General features: G+C 37.8%; 1 protein-coding gene across 1 annotated transcript in view; it reads left to right on the top strand.

Annotated features, from left to right (window-relative positions):
- Positions 1–20414, top strand: part of LOC138755128 (antizyme inhibitor 1-like) — a 56432-nt gene extending 36018 nt beyond the window's left edge. The window contains exons 4-12 of the mRNA XM_069920483.1: positions 8796–8972; positions 9111–9283; positions 12612–12746; positions 13405–13486; positions 14579–14659; positions 15938–16100; positions 18818–18930; positions 19383–19594; positions 19735–20414. Coding sequence (XP_069776584.1) covers positions 8796–8972; positions 9111–9283; positions 12612–12746; positions 13405–13486; positions 14579–14659; positions 15938–16100; positions 18818–18930; positions 19383–19594; positions 19735–19858 — 1260 coding nt within the window. The 3' untranslated portion in view covers positions 19859–20414. The remainder of the gene's footprint in view (positions 1–8795; positions 8973–9110; positions 9284–12611; positions 12747–13404; positions 13487–14578; positions 14660–15937; positions 16101–18817; positions 18931–19382; positions 19595–19734) is intronic.
- Positions 20415–21655: the final 1241 nt, after the last annotated feature.

The following is a 21655-nucleotide window of genomic DNA, read 5'->3' as shown; positions in this document are numbered from 1 at the left end:
TTTCAGAGTTATGTGGGTGGGAGATTAGTTGCCCAAAGTAAATTCCTTCAGGTATGATGACCCAAGGGAGAAAAATTAGATGAGTGTTGGGTTAATGTCCATTAGTGCTTGCTGGATAGCACACACTCAGTGGACCAAAGGGGATCATTCTGTGCTGTATGCCTCCATGATCTTGTCATTTCTGCTTAAAAGCTTGAAACTAGAGCTTATTGGTCCACAACCTCTCAAATTTCAAAAATATAACCATTGTTTATGTAATCTATCCTGGCACTTTATCTTTTGAAAAAGAAATTCTTCTTTGGCTTGGCTTCGCGGACGAAGATTTATGGAGGGGTAATGTCCACGTCAGCTGCAGGCTCGTTTGTGGCTGACAAGTCCGGTGCGGGACATGCAGACGCGGTTGCAAGGGAAAATTGGTTGGTTGGGGTTGGGTGTTGGGTGTTGGGTTTTTCCTCCTTTGTCTTTTGTCAGTGAGGTGGGCTCTGCGGTCTTCTTCAAGGGAGGTTGCTACCCGCCGAACTGTGAGGCGCCAAGATGCACGGTTTGAGGCGATATCAGCCCACTGCCGGTGGTCAATGTGGCAGGCACCAAGAGATTTCTTTAGGCAGTCCTTGTACCTCTTCTTTGGTGCACCTCTGTCACGGTGGCCAGTGGAGAGCTCGCCATATAACACGATCTTGGAAAGGCGATGGTCCTCCATTCTGGAGATGTGACCTACCCAGCGCAGTTGGATCTTCAGCAGCGTGGATTCGATGCTGTCGACCTCAGCCATCTCGAGTACTTCGATGTTGGAGATGAAGTCGCTCCAATGAATGTTGAGGATGGAGTGGAGACAACGCTGGTGGAAGCGTTCTAGGAGCCGTAGGTGATGCCGGTAGAGGACCCATGATTCGGAGCCGAACAGGAGTGTGGGTATGACAATGGCTCTGTATACGCTAATCTTTGTGAAGTTTTTCAGTTGGTTGTTTTTCCAGACTCTTGTGTAGTCTTCCAAAGGCGTTATTTGCCTTGGCGAGTCTGTTGTCTATCTCATTGTCGATCCTTGCATCCGATGAAATGGTGCAGCCGAGATGGGTAAACTGGTTGACTGTTTTGAGTATTGTTCTGGTAAATTGCATTGCACACTCTCCAAGACCAACCAATACAGCCTTTTCGTAAATGTGATACACAATGGATTAGAATTTTTGATTCTCCTTGGTCAAGTGGAATTTTCAACTCTTTGTTCACCCTTCATGAGCAGACCAAGGATATTTTAGCTGTACTAGAAAATCTTCTACAGGTGTACAGTGGAGAGCATTCTGTCAATTGCATCGCTCTCTGGTATGGAGATGCCAGTGCTCAGGAAAGGAAAAACTCGAGAGTTGTGAACCCGGCCAGAGACATCACGCACCAGTCTTCACTCCATCAAGGATATCTACAAGCAGTGGTGTCTTAAGAAAGCAGCCTTTATCCTCAAGGACCCCCACCTCCTAGGCTCTGCCCTCCACACTGCTACCATCGGGTACGGGGGTGGGGGGGGGTGGTGAGGTGCAGGAACCTGAAGACGAGCACTCAGCAGCACAAGGACAACTTCTTCCCCTCTGCCATCATATTTCTGAATGATCAGTGAACCACAGACACTGCCTTATATTGAAATGTATTTTATAGAAATGTTTGCACTGTGATTCTCCAGCAAAACAATGAATTTCATGATGTGTTCATGACAATAATTCTGATTCTGAAAGCTAACGTAGAGAAGAAGACTGAGATGTTAGAAATTATGTTATTAAAGCCAATAATTTCCTAATAAGGAAAAGTTGTTTCCATTGGCGTGTGCATCAGTGATAGGACAAGAATTAAAGAAAATAATTAATCCTGGATCCAGTCAACTGCACAAACTTGGCAATTTGCAATGGCCGCCTGCTTAAACTGGCATGTTAAAGATACAGAGCATGAGCTGAGCTGATCCTTAGTACTAACGAGTTCTCTTTCAAAATGGAGTGCGCTGAAATCCGCTTGTCCTGTGCCCTTGCTCACAGAACACTGATCTATTGGCTGGTTCAGTTTTTAAACTTGTTTTTAAACTTGTTTATTCAGTAACTTAGTTGAGAGGCTTTTGAAAGCTTCAATGGGGTTTATGATAAAACTTTATGAAATAAATAAATTTAAAACACTTCATAATTCCTGGGATTTTAACAAGTGATCTACTTCTGTGCACTTCTCACTCAAATAGTAATATATTGTGTCATGCTTATTTGCCAGCTATTCGAGCATGAAGACCCTTCAGCCTTGCACGTACAAGGATTCCAGTGGTAGAATGGGCACCCAGTTGTACCACATGAATCTGTATAGCATGGAAACAGGCCCTTCAACTCAATTCATCCACCAAGTTGCCCATCTAAACTAGTCCTATTTGTTTGACCCATATCCATCTAAACTAGTGGTTCTCAATATTTTTCTTTCCACTCACTTTAAGTAATCCCTATGCCATCTTTCCACTCACTTTAAATAATTCCTATGCCATTGGTGCTCTGTGATTAGTAAGGGATTGCTTAAGGGGTTATGTGGGTGAGAAGGTTGAGAATAACTGCTCTGGACTCGATTGTTATTGAAATATTTTGCTTGAGAAAAATTGTCATTGGCCCATTTCCTTTGGAGTTATGAAACCGTGCACATAACGAGTCAATGAGGTACGATTAAAATCGTGGTTTTCATGCGTTTTCTTTCCATCAACATACCACCTTAAGCAATACCTTACTAATCACAGAGCACCTATTGGTATAGGGAATACTGAAAGTGGTATACGAGTGGAAAGAAAAAGGTTGAGAACCACTGATCTAAACTATTGTCCTTTTACCTGTCTAAATAACTTTTAAATTTAATTGTCTAACTCTGGTTTTACACATTCTTACTCTGGAGAAAAGACTGGTTATTCACTTTATCTTTGTCAGTGATGATTTTGGTATATCTCAGAAAGGTCACCCTCAACCTCTTGTACTGCAGGGAAAAATCTTCGAGCTTCTTAAAACTCATCCAATTACACTCCTTTTCAATATTTTTATTAACATTTAAAATTCACATCCAAAAATACAGAGTACATACAGATTATATAGAAAAAATTCAAAAAGATACATTACATTTAAATCATATCATTTTATCAAAGGTACTCCACATTTTAATCAAACAGATTATATTGTATTGATATATTATTTTAATTTAAAAAAAGGAAAATCTAAACCCACTATCAAGAAAGAAGCTGTTTGTGCCCAAAAAAACGAAGAAAGACTGAATTCTCATCAGTGATAAATGACCTCATTGTCAACATTTCTACTTTCATAACAAATCAAAGATTATAAAAGAAATTCAAAAAGGTGTTTGAAAATTTACATTTAAATCAGATATTGATCATCTAATCTTCAAGTTTAAACATGACATAACATCACGTAACCATTGAGCACGATTAGGTGGGGTAATGTCCCTGCATCTAAGATAACAGTCCAAGAATCTTATTTGCTCCTTTCCATTTAAATAACATCCTTCCTAAAGCAGGATGACCAGAACTGCAAGCTGTATTCTAAATGTGGCCTTACCAACATCTTGGACTGCTGTAACGTGTCCCAACTGTTGTACTCAATGTCATGACTAATGGAGGCAAGACATTCATGGAGCTCTGGACCTGTTCCCCTTGGTTTCTTTCTGCAATTCAATTCCATTTATTGTGCAAGATTTTCCCTGATGTGACCTGCCAAAATGCACCTCACTTACTGAATCGAGCTCCATTTGCTATTTCTCAACTCACTTCTCAGTTAATCAAGATCCTGTTGTAATCTCATTGTCTACTATACTATCAACTTTAGTGCCATCTGTAGAGTTATTAATCATGCCATTTCTCACTTGGTTTGTTAATAAACACAACAAACAAGAATGAATCCAGCACTTGAATCCTTTGGCTCATCAGTTGTCTCAGGCCTCCAGTCTGAAAAATCACTCTCTTCCACCACCCTTGACCTACTACTGCCAGGCCAATTTTGTATCCAATTAGCTTGCTTGCCTGATCCCTTGTGATCTAACTCCAACTTCTGACTTTCGGTGCACAATTAGAGGTGAACTGAAGAGGGATGGTAAATACATAGGACATACAGCACAGAATAGGCCCTTTCTGCCGAACCATGAAAACCTATTCCAATTTAATTTTTCCCTTCCTCATATCCATAACCATCTATTTTTCTTAAATCCATGTGCCTTTCAAGCTTTATGCACTCTTGAATTAGTTGTCTGAATGTCCCTATTTTTCCACTGCTACCCCAGGTATGTTTAAAAAAACTTTACATATGGCATTTCCCCTAAACTTTCCTTCACTCATCTTAAACCAGATATTCTTGACTTTTTGTTTGTAATATTCAGTTTGGACTCTCCTCAAAGTTTATGGGCCCCCATCCATGTGAAGCAGTCAAGATTAGTTAATTTCTTCCATACTTCTTTCTTAACTACATTAAAAAAATGATTTTATGATTTCGCTTTGTGCCCCCCCCCCCCCCTTAAATGTGCTGTCACTTAGAATGGCTGCTTTAAACACATGCCCTCTGGTATTTGTTATTGTTGCTCCAGGATCACTGAATCACAGAATAACTGATCCAATACCCGTGAACATAAATGCAGTCTCTGAGAGCTGATAATTGTTGAATTGTGTATTGGAAAGGGTGCTTGTCTGTACGATGTGTTTCATTGCCATCTTCCATGGTGCAAAAAAAAACACATGCAGAGATGGGTGCAGTGAATTAATCATGGAATACAAAAGAAGGAAGAATCTGTTTTGAAATTTATGTAGAATTTAGACATAGAGCGCAGTAACAGGCCCTTTTGGCCCACAAGCACGTGCCGCCCAATTAACTTACAACTCTTGGTATGTTTTAAATGGTGGGAGAAAACCGATTCAAATGGAAGAAACCTACACAGATACAAGAACGTAAAACCCCTGTCCTAATCGCTGATGCTCCAACAGTGTTGCGCTAACCATGCTGCCCCAAGTAATAAAAACATTGAGGTTGATATTTGCTTAATGGAAAGAAAAGGAAGCAGATGCAGTTTAATGTGGATCAGAGTAAGTTTGTGCAGAAAAACGAGAGCATGCACTCAATCCATAGATAGTTGGCATGTAGGCCATGTTAAAATATTCAAGTAAAACACAAAAGTCTGCAGATACTGGTTGAAATAAAAACACATTGCTGGAGAAACTCATCAAGTCAAACTGTACTTTATATAGCAAAGTTTGACCTGTTGAGTTTCTCCAGCATTATGTTTTTACTTGAAATATACAACTGCATAAAGCTTGATTGGGGAAAGGTATGACATTAAAAAGTGCTTTATGTGCTTTAAGAAGTCTTGGAGTATACAAATGAAATAAACTTCTGTGAAATATTTAAATTTAATAACAATTAAGTTAGACATGCAGCAAACATTAGTCAGCGAATTCAGAAACTCCTTTTACTGACTTCAGCCCTCGTAAGTGTGAAAAAAGTAAATTGCTTCTAAAATAAGGGAACCATATAATGAACAAATGTTTACATTAATTGGAAAGGATGTTAGAATTACAAAACTGATGCAGTTAAAATTGGCAGATCATACCCATTGTTAGGGTCACATGGAGACTTTTTAAAATTTTTATAGGGGGCAAGATAAACGAGGATGAATAAGCCATTTGGACCAAGCCTCTGTGTCAGTTATACTTGCTGATCATCAACAGTACTATTTTCCTGCGCTATCCTCAACCTGTGATGTATAGAAATCCTGTTTTAAATGAACTAAGTGACTGAGCTTCCATCACCCTCCAGGATAGAGAATCCCTCAGACTCACCACATGCACAAAGAAAAGTTACCTCATCTCAATTATAAATGACTTACCCCTTTAAAAATACAGGAGAATTCTTGGAGAAGTGTATGGTTCTGTATGGGAGGACACTGGGGAAGTAGGTAAAAGGATTTAACCTGCCATAATCATAAGATATTGAAGAGCAGTGAGCATATAAAAATTATTGACTCTTGAGAACAGAGATAACATAGATAGAGTGGGCTATGAATCAAGTCCTAAACTGTCTGCAAATGTCATGAAGAACAAGAGGAGGATTAATCTCGTCACATACATGTCTTGATTACTGTGTGTGGGCATAACATGTGTGCTAGTTAATCATGGTCCTAACCGTATTTTTCAAAAATAAGGCATATTATATAGTACAGTATGTGTGTTGGTGTTGATAAAAATGTTGTTATAATACCTGGTATCTCTGGACTGTTAAGTGATGCTTGATCCACAACAATAAGGAACAATAGCTCTGAAGAGGAACTTCTAGAGGAGTACTGAAGGGAGGAAAGAGTTTACTCTTAAATTCATAGTCAAGAGTCAAAAGAATGATAAGTTTTCAGGTCATTGCTGATCAAGGGAAGAGAATGGAGGAAATTTTTGAAACATAAAATGCTCGAGGGAATGATTGGGAATGTTAGATGATGTACTTTAATCTGCGAAAATAAGTTGATAACATTCAACATCATTCCAGTGAGAAGCAAATATCTACATGTGTTTTCTGGGGAAAAGTAGATGCTGAATTTAGCTTTCGTTTGAAATATTCGAGGCATTAAAATGCCTGGAATACATTTAAATTTCAAGAAACATTTGTTCCCACTGTGATCCAATTTACATATTTTGCTAATATGTTTACTGATGCAGATCTGAAATAGTTGACATCCACTCCTGATGATGCATAACGTACTATGATTGTACATTTGTACTGTGATTGTGTCTATTGATAGAAACTTTCATTTTGAGAATTAGGAACTTTGTATACTGCCATAAAATAAAAACGCATTTTAAAATCCACCTGGGATTCACCCTTAAAGAATACGCAAATCAGAAATTTTAGAAAAGGAATAAAATTCACTCACTCTGAAAAATAACTAAGACATTGAATGCAAAAGAAACGACTTCTGTCTTTTCACTCTCTCAATATTGTAGTGTAATAAAATTGCAGCATAGATTGGGATATCAATCACAGCCAAGTCCTTCCTTTGCCACTCATTGTTCACCGGTGAGGCATTTTCTCTGCATTTAGGGAGCCATAGCAATCGTAGGCAACTTCTCAATTGAATCTTTCAGTCTTTATTCAACTTCCACTAAGTCGATGCTCTTGAACATTACCACCTTGACTCCTTTTGCAGCACTTTTCATTCATGACCCCCATCCTCAAATCCCATCCCTTTGCCTGATATCCCCACCTCCTAAAAGCTTGGCATGGCAGAAAGAAACCGGGCACAATCTTTTGCCAGTGAGAGATCCATTGTCAAGGAATGCATCCTCAATCGCACCATCATAATGTGGGATGTGGGGGTCACCTGTACTGCATTTGTCATTTTATCATATAACAGACTTACAATGCCTCTTCCTCAAACTTCCAGTTTCCTTCTAAAAATGGTGCTTTAATGGAAAAAAAATCATTCAAAGGAACATTTTAATCCATATTTTTCCATACCTTTATGAAAGGCTCAAGCCCGAAACGTTGATTATGTATCTTTATCTTTGCTAATGTTTGCACTGTTTGACCTGCTGAGTTCCTCCAGTGTTGTTATTACTTCAACCATGGTGTCTGCAGACTTTTGTGTTTTACATTGTTCCATTTGTTGTTTCTATGTGGACATTTTAATGCCAAGGACCCATGTCTAAGCATTGTAATGCCACATTTATTTGATGTATCCTGATCTGTTCCACAACTGCATTTCTGAGGAAACATTTCCATGAAAAAATGTACAAACAATGCATTGTTGGAGGGTGGAGGGGCAGCGGAGGGATGAGGTTGTATTCCAAGAAAAATGTCCATGTCACTATATTTCCATAATATTTATAATAGAATTTATATACTTTCTTTTCCTGTAATTCTGTATGGGCAAATTTTCATATTCTAAATGCCCTTAACGCGAGGGTTGCTGTATTTATCTCAAAATCCAGACATTTCCAATCAAACTAACTTCTTTTCAAACTGATTGTCACAAGAAAGTTTGAATGCAAATTAGCTATTATTTTAAAATTTGTATGGATAATACCAATTAATTCCACTGTGGATGTGGGCTTGGTTTAATTTTTGAACTCCAGAAATCATTCTTATATTTTGTCCCATTCTCTTTATATATTATTCCAGTTTCAATTTAGAATTAGGATTTTAATTATGCTGCCCATGACAGTTTATTAATGAGGTTTTAAATAAACTTCCATTCTTTATTGTTCTCTCTTGCATTCTTTGTCTCAGGATAGCAAGTTAAATATACAGTGATGTCATTTTTAACAGAAAATTGAGAAAGCCATGACTCCGACAAACTGGCCTCCTTGTCTGATTTATGCTATTATCAAGTGACATTGCTGTTAAATGGCATCATTCCATCTAAATTACTGCCCATTTGAAGATATCCAAGATAAAATTATTGTTCCCAAATCTCTCCCTCATTCTGCATTAATTTCAGTAACTGGATACTCTCAAAAGACAATTTAAACAAACATCTGCTCTAATCTAGCATTCACATCCTCACGTGAAGAGGATTGTGAGGTAGGATTAGATTATCTTGTAAAAACAACTTTCAGTACCATTTGGGAATTAAATTTGTGATCATCTTGTTTATGGCCAAGCTTCTCCAGTGTATTAATTATTTGAAGCATAGGGAACTTCATTTCTATAGCTATTGCTATTAAAATAGTTAACAAAATTATTGTTTCAAATAATCGAAGATGTATTTAGCACAGAATTCATTATAAACTAATATTTTATAATCAATTTTAGCAAACTGAAAGAAATGCCTTTTTTGTTGCTGATCTTGGAAATGTGATGAAGAAGAACATTGGATGGCAGAACGTGATGACGGACGTGAAACCATTTTACTCTGTCAAGTGTAACAGCAATCAATCTGTAATTGAAGTTTTGGCCGCTCTTGGAACAGGTTTTGCCTGTGCAAACAAGGTGACTTGTGAACGTTTAAGGTCTCATTCTCTTATTTCATTATTCTGAAATGTTTTTTTTCTTAATTCTTAACATTTAAAATCATACAGATGATGATGCAATTGAAATGCTTCAGCTTGATCTTATTTGCTCACACAGAATGAAATCACCCTTGTGCAAAACTTGGGTGTTACACCTGACAATATCATCTACATCAACCCATGTAAGCAGGTCTCCCAGATTAAATATGCAGCCAAAAAGGGAATAAATATCATGAGTTGTGATAATGAAGCTGAACTTCTGAAAATTGCACGTAATCATCCCAATGCCAAGTAAGTAATCTTACCCCCACAATTTAAAATATTTAAGCATTAATAATGCTTTATATATCCCATACCCTCACTGTTTGACGTGTAACATTTTGCAGATGTTTTTACTTTTTTATTAGTATTTTACATTAAACAGTGATAATTTAAATAGCATAGAAACTTGGATTTTTGATGGGCTGCTGCTAAATGAGTATTTCAACTTTTACAGAGCATTATTGATCTTTCAACTATTGGTAAAAAGAACGTTATTTTGGCTTGAGTTTTACATTTTTAAAACCAAAACCTGTCCATTATATTTATATCTGTGGAAGATTATTCTGTTCTGTCAAGAAATTGTGGATAATAAATACTATCTGGAACATTGGCCATTGATTTTCACAAAAGAAAGCCAGAACAATGGCACATGTCAAACAAAGGCTTGAATTAGATGTAAACTATTTTTTTGACAACAATCCCACCCAGTGCCATTAGCAAATTTACATAGTTCTAAGCAATAGAAATGTTGTCTTGTGCCAACATGCAGGAAACCTGAATGCCCCAGAAAATCGGTCAGGATTTTGAAAATATTTGGTATGTACAGTGATTTCCATAATGTTGGGGACGTACACTTTTATTTGCCCCTGTCCTCCACAGTTTTAAATGTGTAATCAAACAATTCACGTGTGTTTAAAGTGCACATTCCAGATTTTAATCAAGGTTATTTGTGTACATTTTGGTTTGACCATATAGAAATTACAGCACTTTTTATGTGTAGTCTCTACATTTCAGGGGCTCCATAATGTTTGAGACATTTGGCTTCACAGGTGGTTGTGACTACTCAGATATGTTTAATTGCTTCATTGGTCTAGGTATAAGAGAGCTAGGCCTGCTTCAAAGCTTTTGATCACCTTTGGAGTCTATAGTTTTTCATTTTTCAACACAAGGACCAGAGTTGTGCCAATGAAAGTCAAAGAAGCCATTATGAGTCTGAAAACCAGAATAAAACAGTAAGAAACATCATCCAAACCTTAGGATAACCAAAATCAACAGTTTGGAACATCAAGAAGAGAGTATACTGCCGAGCTCAGTAATCACAAAGTGACTGGCATTCCAAGGAAGATTTCCTCTGCCGATGACAGAAATGAAATACAGAGGTTACACAGCAAGGTGCAAACCATGGCAAAGGTGGGTATGTTTTGGATCTTGGGCAGTACCTTTACGCTTCCACACTTGGCTTTTGCCATCACTTTGATACAGGATAATCTTGGTCTCATCTGTCCACAAGTCCTTTTTTCCAGAATTCTGCAGGCTCTTTTCAATGCTTCTTGCCAAACTGTAACCTGGCCATCCTCTTTCTGTGGCTAACTAGTGGTTTGCATCTTGCTGTGTAGCCTCTGTACTTCTGTTTATGTTGTCTTCTGCAAACAGCAATCATTAACACATCCACACTTGCCTCCTGTAGAGTCTTTCTGATTTGTCAGACCACATTTGGGGATTTGTCTTCATTATGATGAGAATACTTATGAAATCAGCAGTGGAGGACTTCCTTGGAATATCAGTTCCTTTATGATTACTGAACTCACCAGTTCGCTCTTCTTATTAATGTTCAAACTCTTGATTTTGGTAATCCTAAAGTTTGGATGATGTCTCTTACTGACTTATTCTTCTTTTTCAACCTCATAATGGCTTCTTCGACTTTCATTGGCACAATTCTGGTCCTCGTGTTGAAAAAAATGACAACTACAGACTCCAAACTCGCTCAAAAGCTTAGGAGCAAGCCTAGCTGTTTTATACCTGCCGCAATAAAGCAATTAAACATACTTGAACTCTCAAACACCTGTTAAGCCAAATGTCCCAAACATTATGGTGCCCTGAAATGAGGGGATTATGTATAAAAAGTGCTGTAATTCCTACTTGGTCAAACCAAAATGTATTCAAATAACCTTGTGTAGCGACTACTCTGGTTGAGCTACTAAATGAATACACATACACAGATTTAGTCAGCAAAGACCATTTATTCGAGTTTGCTTCCTCCTTTTGTATCCCTCCTGAGACCGGGAGTGATGTCACCACGTACTTGCCACCAATCTGCGGGGCTGGCGTGTTTAAACATGATGGGAGCCCCACGCCCTCTAGAAAGAAGCACAACCGCCCAGTGTGCCACTAGTCTGCTCACAGCGCCATGTGCACAAGTTTCTTGCCCAGGTGAGTGAGCAACAACCCAACCCGCGGCTCTACGCAGCCGCTCGGCCTGCTACACTTGAATAAAGTCTGGAATGTGCACTTTAATGATATGTGAATTGTTTGATTACAAATTTAAAACTGGGGCACGGGGAAGAGAAAGGTGTCTGTCCCAAACATTATGGAGAGCACTGCATATATGTACATTTTGATTATTGAAACTAATATAAATCAGCAGTTGAAAAACTTTATACATGAATATTATTAACATGTATTTCTTAATACATTTTTTGTAACAAAATATGAATAAGTAAAAACTTATGTAATTATTTTTTGTCTTGCGGCTCAAACATCTGAAGTTTATCTTGTGTGTCTCTTACTTTAAGCAAATTTTGCTTAAGACAGTTTTTGAAAGGATTTCTGAAATTTTTGCTGCAACATTCACACCAGAAACAGTGGCAGAGAGGACTGCAAAGAGCTTTTTTCCCTCGTCGATCAAACCCTGTGCTGAATTGAGGCTGTCAGGGGGCATTTAGCATTATGCCAAGTCTGCACAACACATAGTCCTTGCTATCTTGGCACTGGTGTAAAATCACAATTCAGTCTTGCCAACATTATGTGTTCATATTTTCTGTCAGGATTCTGTGCAGCTGATAGGAGTGGAATATTTTCACCTCAAGCCTAAATTTTGAGATGCTAATCCCATTACCGTGTAATTTGAGATCAATTGAAATTTTAATGTTGGGTGAGATCAAGTGAGTACTTAGGTCAGTGATTATACAATTAAGAGTTTGTCTTGATAATCATTTTAAAAAATGTACACCGAGCAAGATTTTGCAATTTGATATTCGAGTTAGACAATCGACTGACTTAAATGTACTATTCTTTTATTGTCTTTTGTTACAGTATCCAGTCAACTCATTTGATGAAACAATTGAGTCTTGGCTTGCTACGTTTTTTTTCTCCTCCGTGTCCTTTGCATGTAGCTACACATCTAGGCCCTAATCATCAGTTTTCTTTCCTGCGCAGGATTTGTTTTTGTCTAGGTTCACATTCAGAGCTTGGAAGTGGGAGCTTCTGCCAACATAATCTTCATACTTCTGACAGTCTTCAAGCTACACATATGATGATGTAAACCAACTGTGCCCCAATCATCTTCCTCTTCTCTTAGGCTCTTGGTAGACATTGCAACTGCTGATTCAAATGAAGAAAATGAGATGGGTATGAAGTTTGGAGCTACATTGAAGGACTGCAGGCACCTTTTGGAATCTGCCAAGGAACTGGGAATTCAAATGGTTGGTGTGAGGTGAGAAACTTTTTTTTAAAAGCACAATAAAACCAAATCCTGATGAAATATTATGTAACTAAGCCACACATGTACTGAGCTTATTGAAAATCAAATATTGAATTAATATAATTTTATACCAAGCTTCTAAATTGATTTAGTTTTTCTGATCTGTATGCATTGCCTGTGGCATAAAAATTCTTCTTGTTCCATGCTGACCTTAAAATGTCCCAGCAAACTTCTCCAGACAATCTAGTTCAATAAAATTTGAACATAGTGTTCCTGAACAGACTATCCAAATGGTTTTTCATTACACATTTTGAAATATTTGTGAAATCTTTGGGGATTAGGAATATAGGTAGATCTGACTGACAGCCATGTCGAAGTGAAACGCTGTCATTGCAGTAATTCTGCAAAAAACAATGGCCACGTCCACTTTTGTTTTGGGGAAATAAAAACAATGCTACAAACACACAGCAGATCTGGCAACATCTATGGAAAGAAAAACAAAGTGAACAGTTTCAGGTCACATGCTCTTCATTACTGGGAAATTGAGAAAACAAGTTTTCAGTAACAGAGGATGGGCGAGGTGAATAGGACAAAGGCAATATCTCAAAAGTGGGCTTGTGAAAATGATTAACTAGGACCAGGTGACAATAAATTATTTTGTTTTCAACAGGTTTCATGTTTCAAGCTCAAACAATAATATAGAGACTTATCTGCACGCTTTAGCTGATGCAAGGTGCATCTTTGATATGGCTGTAAGTATCCTGTTGATTTGTGAATTATTTGACATCATGTTGATAATAGGCCCATAATATTAGTTATATGTATTTGCTATGAAGAACATTGCCTGACCTTGCTGAGTTTCTTCAGCACTTTTGTGTATTAAACTACAATCACAGCGTCTGCAGATTTTCTTGTGTAACTTGATTTTAAAAAGTGTGATGTGTTGTCAACACAGCATTGATCCAGTAGAGGGTGCTCCTCATGAGAATGCAACTGGTTTACAGAAGTTGTTTATTTTAAACAAACATCTCAGATTTCAAGACATCAATCAGAAATTGGATGTAATCTGATAGAAATTTTAGGATATCGCAAACCTAGTACTGCATAAAATGTTATAATTCTTGATTCTTTTCTCTAAAGGGTCAGGTTATAAAACATTTCCTGATTGGGACCATTGTTATAATTGACTACCTAGCAATTCAACCATTCCTTTTGGTTTGGTGTATATGATAGCGTGCAAGGTGAGACTTTAAACTTAAAAAGGCCATCCCAAAACCAGGGGTCATCTTATATGCCAAGTATAAAATCCAATCCTTGACAGCAAAGTCTGTGTTCCCCTGCAACAAGTGTATAACGTGAACCTTGACAGCAATACTCACCTGTAGCAAGTGTACATTGCAAACCTTGACAGCAAGGTCTCAGCACTCCCTTGCAGTGTCCATCCACCCAGTCCAACTGCTGTCATCCATACAGGCTTTAAATGGTCTGTTAAATGAGGCGACTGGTTTATTTTAAAATGTGCTTATAAAATTTAAGACTTTACTGGGTGATTTGCTTTTGACATTTTATGACAGTATCACTCCACTGGTCAGTGGTAGTCTTGTACAATGAGTATAGCTCAAACCCTGCATTGTAAGTGGAAATTCTAGGGGTTTTCTTATACTTGTATGCTGGCGTATACTGTATATTGTGTTCATTTTGCAAAAAAGCCTGTGGTAATTTATCCACAGTTTTGGTTTTTAAATACTTGTGTATCATTTCAAAGAAAATGCAAATTACAAATCAAGATAATTGTAAAGCAGAATTGAATACAACTTTCTGATTCTTCATATTCTTTGTTATAGAAAGACCTTGGTTTTGACATGAATCTACTTGATATTGGAGGTGGATTTTCTGGAACAGATGGTGAATTACAGCTTGAAAAGGTATGGAGAATATCAAATTTTAACTTATTCCAAATTTGTATCTTGAAAACTTTGTTTTATATCAGGGATGGCCAAACCACGGCTCATAAGCTCTTTGATGTATGATGTGCATGATGTATGATATGTGGCTCATGGAAATGTTGGCTGAGACAGAAATTGTATGAGCTGGAACTCACAATAGTAGTTTTAGTAGGTGCAGCTTGCGATTGAAAATATTTGGTCTATATATATATTTTTTTTTTGTGTGTGTGTAATAGTCAGTACCATGTACCTGATACACTGACCATGGACTCTCATCTCGGTCCCACCTGCCCATTCAAGTTCCCAATGCCCCAAGCGACACATACTTAGTGCAATCAAAAGTAGTATGCATGTAATTTTCAACACCCTAAGTTTTGCCAGAAAAATTGCCCACAAAATTCAACTATTACACGAGTATATACAGTATGTGTACTTTTTGATTGTTGAAACTAATACAAATTAGCTGTTTTAAAAGCTACATTCATTAATAAGTATTATTAGGTGGATATATTTCTTTATATAAAATTTTTGTAATGAAATGTGCACAGAAGAGTAAAAAAGTGCATGTAATGTTTTTTCATGTCTTGCGGCTCCCAAACATCTGAAGTTTATCATATATTGCTCTTTTGTTAAGCAAGTTTGGGGTATTTTATATGATAAAAATTTCCCCATGCTGAAGTGGCAAGAAAATCTCAGGACTCCTTGTGCACCTGATAATGCTAGTTGAAATGCTTCAATGTCATAAGTTTGCTAATGGGTATTCCAAAATCTCAACAATTTCTTAAACTTTCTCATATATTAGGTGCAAAGGAATAAGTAACAAACTTTTCAAAAGAAAGATTTGGCCATCTTAGTTTTGCTGATGCCTTAAAACAGGGGACCCCAAACCTTTTAGACCATTGACCCCTTCAGGACTACATGGTCCCTCATTGAACCCCAGGCATGGAATCCCGGTGCTGGATTGTGGGGGAGGGGGGGGGAGAACAGGTTTGGCAGCACTGGGCAAAAGGGAGTGGTGGCGGCATTGGACGTACCTTAAACCTTTTTCCATCTTCCCGTTCCTTCTCAACTACAATATAGGCCAAAGCCAAATACAACAATAAACCTTCCATTTAAAATGTAATCATTTCATGATAATCAAATAATATAGTGATAGATTAGATCTTAAACATGATATAAGCATTATTTAGTAACCCTAAGTGTTTTAATAAGTGTTGTAAGTGATGGTATTCATAATTTATTTTTCTCTAATTCTAGATTTTTGATGCCATTCATCCGCTCCTTGATATTTACTTCTCTAAAAGTGATATTAAAATTATTGCTGAACCCGGCAGTTACTATGTGAATTCTGCATTCACTCTGGCAGTTAACATAGTAGCCAAGAAGACTATTGCACGAGATTCACAGGATCAGTCTGAAGGTAATACAAACGTAGCACATTACAGCATGATACAGGCCCCTCAGCCTATTATGTTGTGCTGACCTATGTAAACCTACTCCATAATCTAATCCTTCCTTACTTCATACACACAACCCTCTATTTTTCATACATGTTTACATTGGGCAGCACGGTTGGTGTAGTGGTTAGCACAATGCCTTTACACCGATCGGGATCAGACTAGGGTTTGAATCCCACAGTCTGTAAGGAGTTTGTATATTTTCCCCATGTCTGCATGGGTTTTCTCCGGGGGTGTAGGTTAATTGGGTGTAAATTTGGCGGCATGAACTCGTGGGCTGAGATGGCCTGTTGTCATGCTGTATATCTAATGCAAGAGTTTGTTAAGTGTCCCCATTGTAACAGCCTCCACCACCACCCATCTGGCAATGCATGCCAGGCACCCACTGCTCTTTGCAAAAAAAAACCTCTGAATCTTCCTTCAACTTTCCTCCATTCACCTTAAACAGATGTCCTCTGATAATGGCCATTGCTGCTCTTGGTTAAGTCACCTCCTCATCATGTTGCTCCAAAGAGAAAACCCCTAGCTTTGTCAACTTTGTTTCTTGCTATTATCTTATAATCTGAGTTAAGTAGAGATATTGGTCTATACGATGCTGGTGTTAGTGAATATTTCCCCATCTTTGGTATTACTGTAATTATTGCTGTTTTACATGAATCTGGCATGTTTTGTGTTTCTTCAATCTGGTTCATTACTTCCAGGAGAGGAGGAATTAGTAACTCTTTAAATGTTTTATAGAATTCTATTGGGAGTCCATCCTCCCCAGGTGTTTTATTGTTTGGTAGCTTTTTTAATATATCTTGTATTTCCTCTATTTCAAATGGTTTTATCAATTTGTTTTGCTCCTCTTCTTGCAATTTCAGTAGTTCAATTTTAGCTAGAATTTTGTCTTTTTTTCCCTTCGTTCTCAATTCCGTATAATTGCTCTTAGAATTCCTTAAAGTTTTCATTGATCTCTGTTGGGTTATATGTGATTTGTTTTAAGCTGCCAAGCCAGTATTTTGTGCTTTTTTTTCTCCTAGCTCGTAATACTACTTCTTTATTTTCATTATGTTCTTCTCCACCTTATACGTTTGTAGTGTTTCGTATTTTTTTTGTCCGCCAATTCTCTTTTTGTTGTATCTTCCCTTGTTACTAGTTCTTTTTCTGTACTTACTATTTCCCTTTCCAGCTGTTCTATTTCCTGATTGTAGTCCTTCTTCATCTTAGTTACATAACTTATTATCTGCCCTCTGATGAATAATCCATAATCCATATCCATAATATAAATTTATCTTTCGCTGATTCCGTATTTATTTCAAAGTACATTTTAATTTGGCGCTCAATAAATTCTCTAAAATCCTGTCTTTTAAGTAGCATGGAGTTTAATCTCCATCTATACGTTCTCGGTGGGATGTCCTCCAGCTCTATTGCTAATAACAGGGGTGAGTGATCAGATAACAATCTAGCTTTATATTCCGTTTTCCTAACTCTCCCTTGGATATGGACTGACAACAGGAACAGCTCAATCCTTGAGTATATTTTATGTCTACTCGAATAATATGAGTGTCAACTTTGTTTCTTGAGGCTTTTCTCCAAACCCATTAATATTCTGGTAGAACTCCTCTGCACCCTCTCGAAAGCATCCACATCCTGTAATGAAGCCACAAAATGAACGCAATATTCTAATTGTGATCTAACCAGAGTTTTATCGAGTTGCTATAAATGAGCCCACGGCTCTTGAACTCAATCAACCAAATATTGAAAGCCACCACATCTTATGCTTTTTTAACCACCAACATTCATGGCAACCATGAAGATCCTGGACCCCAAGAATCCTCTGTTCCTCTATACCTGAGAATCCTGTCATTAACCACGTAATCCACCTTCAGGTTCAACCTTTCAAAGTGCATAACTTCACACTTAATATGGATTGAACTCCATCTGCCGCTTCTCTGCTCAACTCTGCATCTTGTCCATGCCCTGTTGTAATAGAACCATAGAAAACTACAGCACAGAAAACAGGTCATTCGGCTCTTCTAGTCTGTGCCAAAAACATTATTCCTCTAGTCCCACTGACCTGCACCCATTCCAAAATCCTCCAGATCTCTCCCATCCATGTATCTATCCAATTTATTTTTAAAACTTAAGAGCGACCCCACATTCACCACATCAGATGGCAGCTCATTCCAAACTCCCACCATTCTGAATGAGATGTTCCCCTAGATTTTTCATCTTTCATCCTAAAGCCATATCCACTTGTATTTATGTCTCCCAATCTAAGTGGAAAGAACCTACTCACATTTACTATCTATTCCCCTCAAAATTTTGTAAATCTTTATCAAATCTCCTGCCATTCTAAGGAATAAAGTCCTGACCTGTTTAATCTTTCCCTGTAACTCAACTCCTGAAGACCCAGCAACATCCTAGTAAACCTTCTCTGCGCCCTTTCAATTTTACTGATACCGTACAACAAATCCCAAGGGTTCCATTGCTACTTGCTCCATTTATGCAGTTAATTTGTATGGCAGGTATCAAGATGTTTAGATGATATCAATAATGCTATCCCAAATATTGACTGCAGTGTCTAATTGGCTTTGTGGACATTGTAATGACAAGTGCTTTCTGTGACTTTAATTATACTTCATGAGAATTAACAAAAAATACTACTGCATTTTTGTTATGATTTTTCTATCCTTAGTTTCTTCGATGAATGATGAGCCATTCTTCATGTATTACATAAGTGATGGTGTTTACGGTTCTTTCACAAACAATCTGTATGGAGCTGTGAAAGCCATTCCAATTCTTCACAAGGTGGGTTAATGATTTTTTATGGCGATAAACAGGAGTATAAACAATAAATTCAAGTAATTGCAATATATTGTGGAAATATCAGGCGAGGTAAGGCATGTACATTAAAAGTAAATGTAATTTTATGGAGGATTACAACAAAATATGAACTGATAGAACCAATGTTGTGATGAACATACTAACCACTGGGGAATGAAAAACAACTTCTAAAATATCTCGCTTTAAAGCCAGCTCTTCATATAGTGTTGCCTTAGTTTTAAATATGATTTAAAGCCAGCTCTTCATATAGTGTTGCCTTAGTTATAAATATGAATATCTTTGTAGATATTTTTGTTGCAAGTTCCTTATTTTGAGCAAGAAAACCTCAGTTTGCTGTTTGAGGTAAATGTAGGATAATGCAACATAGCTGAAAAATCATGTTTACACCTTTGCTTTTTTTTTCTCCTCTCTAATAGAAACCAAATTTGGGAGAGCCTGTATTTGCCAGTAGCTTGTGGGGACCATCCTGCGATGGGCTTGATCAGGTTGTGGAACACTGTCTCCTACCTGAATTAAGTGTGGGTGATTGGGTCATCTTTGAAAACATGGGAGCATACACATTGAAGCAGTCTGCTTTCAATGAGTTCCAGAAACTGCCAGTTTACTGTGTGATGTCAATAAGCGATTGGTGAGTAGCTCAAACTAAGACTTCTTAAATGATCATTAAGATAAACAACTGTATTTTAAACCTCTTGCTACATTGAAATTGGGCAGATGAGCGAACGTTTTTTCTATGTTCATCTTTTGATTGATTTTCTTTTGTTTCAGGTGTTGGATGCAGGAAGTTGGTTTGGCATTGGAAACATCGGTGAAGAACTCGTGTGTGCCTTGTTTTCAGCTGAGCCAGGAAGGTGGCTTTCCAGCTACGAGTTTGTCTGGCATTAGTGCTTAAGTTATGGAATTGCAGTTCTGCTCAATCGCATGTCTGGTTGACATTTCAACGTGGAAGGAAACCAGTGGAACAATCCTGCTCTCAATTTTTTTTTTTGTTTAAAATTTAACTTAAACACGAAGTAGTTAATCGGGACCAGGCAGAAATCGGCTAGAATAACTACAAGTTATCTTGTGGGGAAAAAAATTAATATTTTAACCATCTGAAATGAAGCCTGTGAATTGATGCAACTTTTTACTTTCTCCCTCCCTCCCCCACAAACCAACAATAAAATATGCAACAAAATGGATGACTTGGAAGAGGTGGAAACCTATCAATGGGTTCCCTGCTTAAACAGTTTACATGTTCACAATTTTTATACAGATATTCTTGTTATAGTTGTCTGAGATTTTAATTTGCCCATTTAACAGAATAACCAGAACGATTTGATGTGTAAAATGTTTAGGATGTGTAAAATATGTGCTTCATTCTGTAGTTTAATAAATGTAAAATTGCAGCAAACTTTATATGATCTATTGTCCCTGTTATTGATTTCCAATAAAATTATATAGCTTCATTTTGACTTTTTGTTAATTGTACACCAAGATAAAGATAAACATACCAACGCCTGTTAAAAATATCACAAGCTGGCTGGAGGGACGTGATAGAGAAAAAAACTACATTTTTTGCACTACTAATTAGTGGTAATTCTACCTCACCTGCAGGTAAAAGAATCTCAGTGTTGTATGTGATATCATGTATGTATTCTGATAATAAATTTAAAGTGCTGAAATCTAATAAGTAGAGAAGATATGGAAGCTATTAGGGGAGAGGCAAAGGCAAATTGGACCAGATGGAACTGAAAATGGAAAGGAGGGTGTATCTTTTGAGTGAAATGTGGATGGAGAAGGATGGAATCAGGAGGATTAGTAGGATGAGAACGGGTGGGATACACAGGAAAAAAGACAAAAATTGGGTCGGGGCAGAGGGGTGAAGAATGCAAGTAACAGAAGAGGGGACATGTTACATGAAATTGTAAAATTCAGTGTTCATACATTGGGCTACTTGGGTGGAATAAGAGGGTTGGGCCTCACTCAGGCAGTGGAGAAGGCCAATGGTGGACAGTTGGGTATGGGTAAGGGAGTTAAAATAGCATATTGCTGAGAGCTTCAGATGGGTATTGTGGAAAGAGCACAGGTGCTCTGCAAAACTCCATGTCTGCTTAGTCTCACTGATGTTGACAAGGCTACTTTGGGATTACATGTGGTGCACCTGCTGTACTTTCAGGGGAAGGTACTGAGGGTCACAGAGAGCTGAGAGGGAGAAATCCCTGTAGAAGGGATGGGGAGAAGTAGATGGTTCTGGTGGTAGGGTCCAGGTGCAGCTGATGGTAACGATGAATGTAGAGAGGAAATGTGAAAGTTGGCTGTATTGGGACAGTGGAGGGGAATTCAGCTCCACTATCCTGTAATCATGAATGTGTGTTTGAGAGAGAGGAAAAAAACCAAATGTCATAAACGGGTTACTCCCTTACATGTACAACACAGTAATAGACCCTTTCGACCCAAGAGCCTGTTAATCTATACCTCCAGTCTGTTTTGATGAGTGGGAGGAAACCGGAGCCCCCGGGGGGAAAATCCATGCAGAGATGGGGAGAACATACAAATTCTTTACAGACAAAATGGGATTCAAATCCCAGTCCCAATCGCTGGTGCTTTAACAGTGTTGCACTATCCACTACACTAATTGTGCCACCCTATCAAAATAGAGCAGAACCTCTTGAAAGTTGGAACCCAAGTGTTGTTAAATACACCCTTA

Source organism: Narcine bancroftii, chromosome 2, assembly GCF_036971445.1.
Source record: "Narcine bancroftii isolate sNarBan1 chromosome 2, sNarBan1.hap1, whole genome shotgun sequence".
Classification (NCBI taxonomy): domain Eukaryota; kingdom Metazoa; phylum Chordata; class Chondrichthyes; order Torpediniformes; family Narcinidae; genus Narcine; species Narcine bancroftii.
Note: the sequence above shows the minus strand (reverse complement) of the source record. Positions and strands in the feature narration are given on the sequence as shown.